The sequence below is a fragment of the Octopus sinensis genome, linkage group LG17 (assembly GCF_006345805.1).
Source record: "Octopus sinensis linkage group LG17, ASM634580v1, whole genome shotgun sequence".
NCBI classification, from domain to species: Eukaryota; Metazoa; Mollusca; class Cephalopoda; order Octopoda; family Octopodidae; genus Octopus; species Octopus sinensis.
The window spans coordinates 47,700,920-47,703,419 of NC_043013.1; the positions used below are offsets into that span (position 1 = coordinate 47,700,920).

Consider the following 2,500-nt stretch of genomic DNA (forward strand, 5'->3'; position numbering starts at 1 on the left):
TATACATATAAATGCATGCGTACATGCCTTCTGAACACGAATGTACTCAAACAAATGCAAGACAAAGAGAACATCTATGAACCATTCTCAACTTGGGTTTTAGAGAAGAGATGACTTCACCAAGATGCTTTCCTTTCCAGCCTTGCTACCAAGCAGGTGGCCGGTCAAAATTTATCCCAAAGTAAAATGAGAAAGAGAACTTAGATACATACAAACATATAAACATACATACGTACATACATTCGTACATACATAGATACATACACACACGCATATATAAGTATATATATATGTATGTATATATATATATGTGTATATGTATATATATATATATATTATATATATATATATATATATATATATATATATATATATATATATATATATATATACACATATACACAAGCACCCATGTTCGAAAATACAGGATGCAAAATAAGAGCTGAACAACAGTAACATTCGTCCTGAACAGGACTGCCACATTATGTTGGCAAATAATCTTTACACGCTCTCCCTCTGCCTCTTTCTCTCTATCTCCCTCTCTCTTTCTCTCTCTCTCTCTATATATATATATATATGTGCGTGTGTGTGTGTGCTGTGTTGTGTTTAATTCCTTCCATGATAAAGCTAGTCGAAGGATGTCCATGGAACTCAAAGCTACCTCTCATGTAAACACGAGAGAATTGCTACCAATGGACCAAACCAATCCTTCGAATTTCTCTATCCATTTTTCGAAATTTATCAATTCTTATGACAGTTCTATATTTAAGTGATGAGGAATCATTTACATTATTTACATTATTTACATTTCACGTTATTTGTCCTCATCTTGTTTGTTGTTAACACGTTTCGGCTGATATACACTCAGAATCTTGGGGTTAGTAGCCCACGCTCTTAACCACTACGCCATATGCCCATGGGCAATTATGGAGTGAATTTTAGGGCTTATAAATTTAATATTCTCCGATCCTTCCTTAATACCGGTTCCCATATGCTACTCATATCTGCACTCGGTCTGCTTAGGAGGTTGTTGTGTCCTAGCATTTGTGCTGCTTCTTTTAGTTTTCATATTTTCCAATGCTGTTCTCTGTCTACTATTTTAACTTCATCCCACAGGGGGATATGGTCTCCATTTTCCCATACATGATCAGCTATACCCGATTTATCAATATCTCCTCGTGTCACAGCTTTGCGATGTTCCTCTACCCTTATTTTGAGGGGGCGGCATATTTCGCCTTTGTATAACCTACCACAGCTGCATGGGATGGAGTACACGCAGTCTTTGGTCATATTCTCTTCTTTTGTTGATTTTACCCGAAGGAGATATTTGCGAAGTATTGTATTACTCTTCAATACTGTCCTAATGTCATCTTCCTGGTGGGGGCCAAAGTAGAAAGTTGTCTTCAACATATTGCAGCCACAGGGTTGATTTTAGTGGTGTTGATTCTAAAGCCAAATCTCAAAGTATTCCATGTATATATTGGCTATTATCGGTGATAATGGCGAACCCACAGCTAAACCCTCTTCTTGTCGATATATATATCAGTGTTCATACTGAAATAGGTAGTTTCTACACAGAAGGTCAACATTTCCATTAAGTTTCTTATTGGTGTACTAGTGCGTTCTTTTAGATGGGTGTCTGTCACTAGTTTTTCTTGAATCACCGATAGTGCTTCACCAGTTGGGACTTTGGTGAACAGACTTATCACATCTAGATTCACCATTTGGTTGGATTCAATGGGGGTATCCTTGGGTGGAAATCTTCACGTACGATGTTGACTTTCCTGCTAATGGACTGGTTATATCCACAACGAAGTGGCTCAGTGGATGACATGCTGAATCTCTACAGCTCACCATAGGCCTTAATGGAATGCCATCTTGTGAATTTTAAGGAGACCGTACATGTGTGGTAGTTTACTGTAGTGTTGAATCAGTTGTCTGTATTTCATTGGTGCAAAGTGATCCTCGTTCTTGATCAAGATCTGTGACAATTTCCTCTCTGTTTTCAAAGTAGGGTCTTTCTTTATTTTGCTGTAGCCACTATCACTGAAAATACTTGCCAATTTTCTGAGTAGTCAGACTTGTTTATCACCACTGTATCCCTTGTCCGCCGGAAGAATTATGATGGAATTGTCACTCTGTAGTCATTTGATAACGATCGTTTCTTCCTTAGTGATGTTTGGTTTGGGAAGTTTCGCTTTTTCTAGTACCTGTCTCACTTTCCACCTTAGTTCATCTCCTTGAACTTTGGGTATCTTTACGGCTCTCTCTTCAATAGGGGCTATTATGTACAAGTATGAAATGCGTTTGATGGTTGTCGCAAAGTCGAGACCTTTGTTTAGTACTGCTTCTTCAGAGCTTTCTAGATATCGGCTACTTACATTAATTACTGCTTTCACAGGTGGGTGATGGACTTCAGTCTTCATTTTCTGACCATTGAGCTTCATAAACTTCTTAATCTGGCTTGTCTTCACCATTTCAAATTCTTTCATGAACGACT

At 37.8% G+C, this 2,500-nt stretch overlaps 1 protein-coding gene across 1 annotated transcript; it reads right to left on the reverse strand.

The window, feature by feature from the left end:
- Window positions 1-2,144: 2,144 nt before the first annotated feature.
- LOC115220750 lies at window positions 2,145-2,492 on the reverse strand. The gene has a single exon (XM_029790893.1). The coding sequence runs from the start codon at window positions 2,490-2,492 to the stop codon at window positions 2,145-2,147; it is 348 nt and encodes a 115-aa protein (XP_029646753.1).
- Window positions 2,493-2,500: the final 8 nt, after the last annotated feature.

Bases quoted from the DNA above. Each gene is read 5' to 3' on its own strand.
- LOC115220750 (XM_029790893.1), bottom strand. From the start codon at position 2,492: ATGAAAGAATTTGAAATGGTGAAGACAAGCCAGATTAAGAAGTTTATG.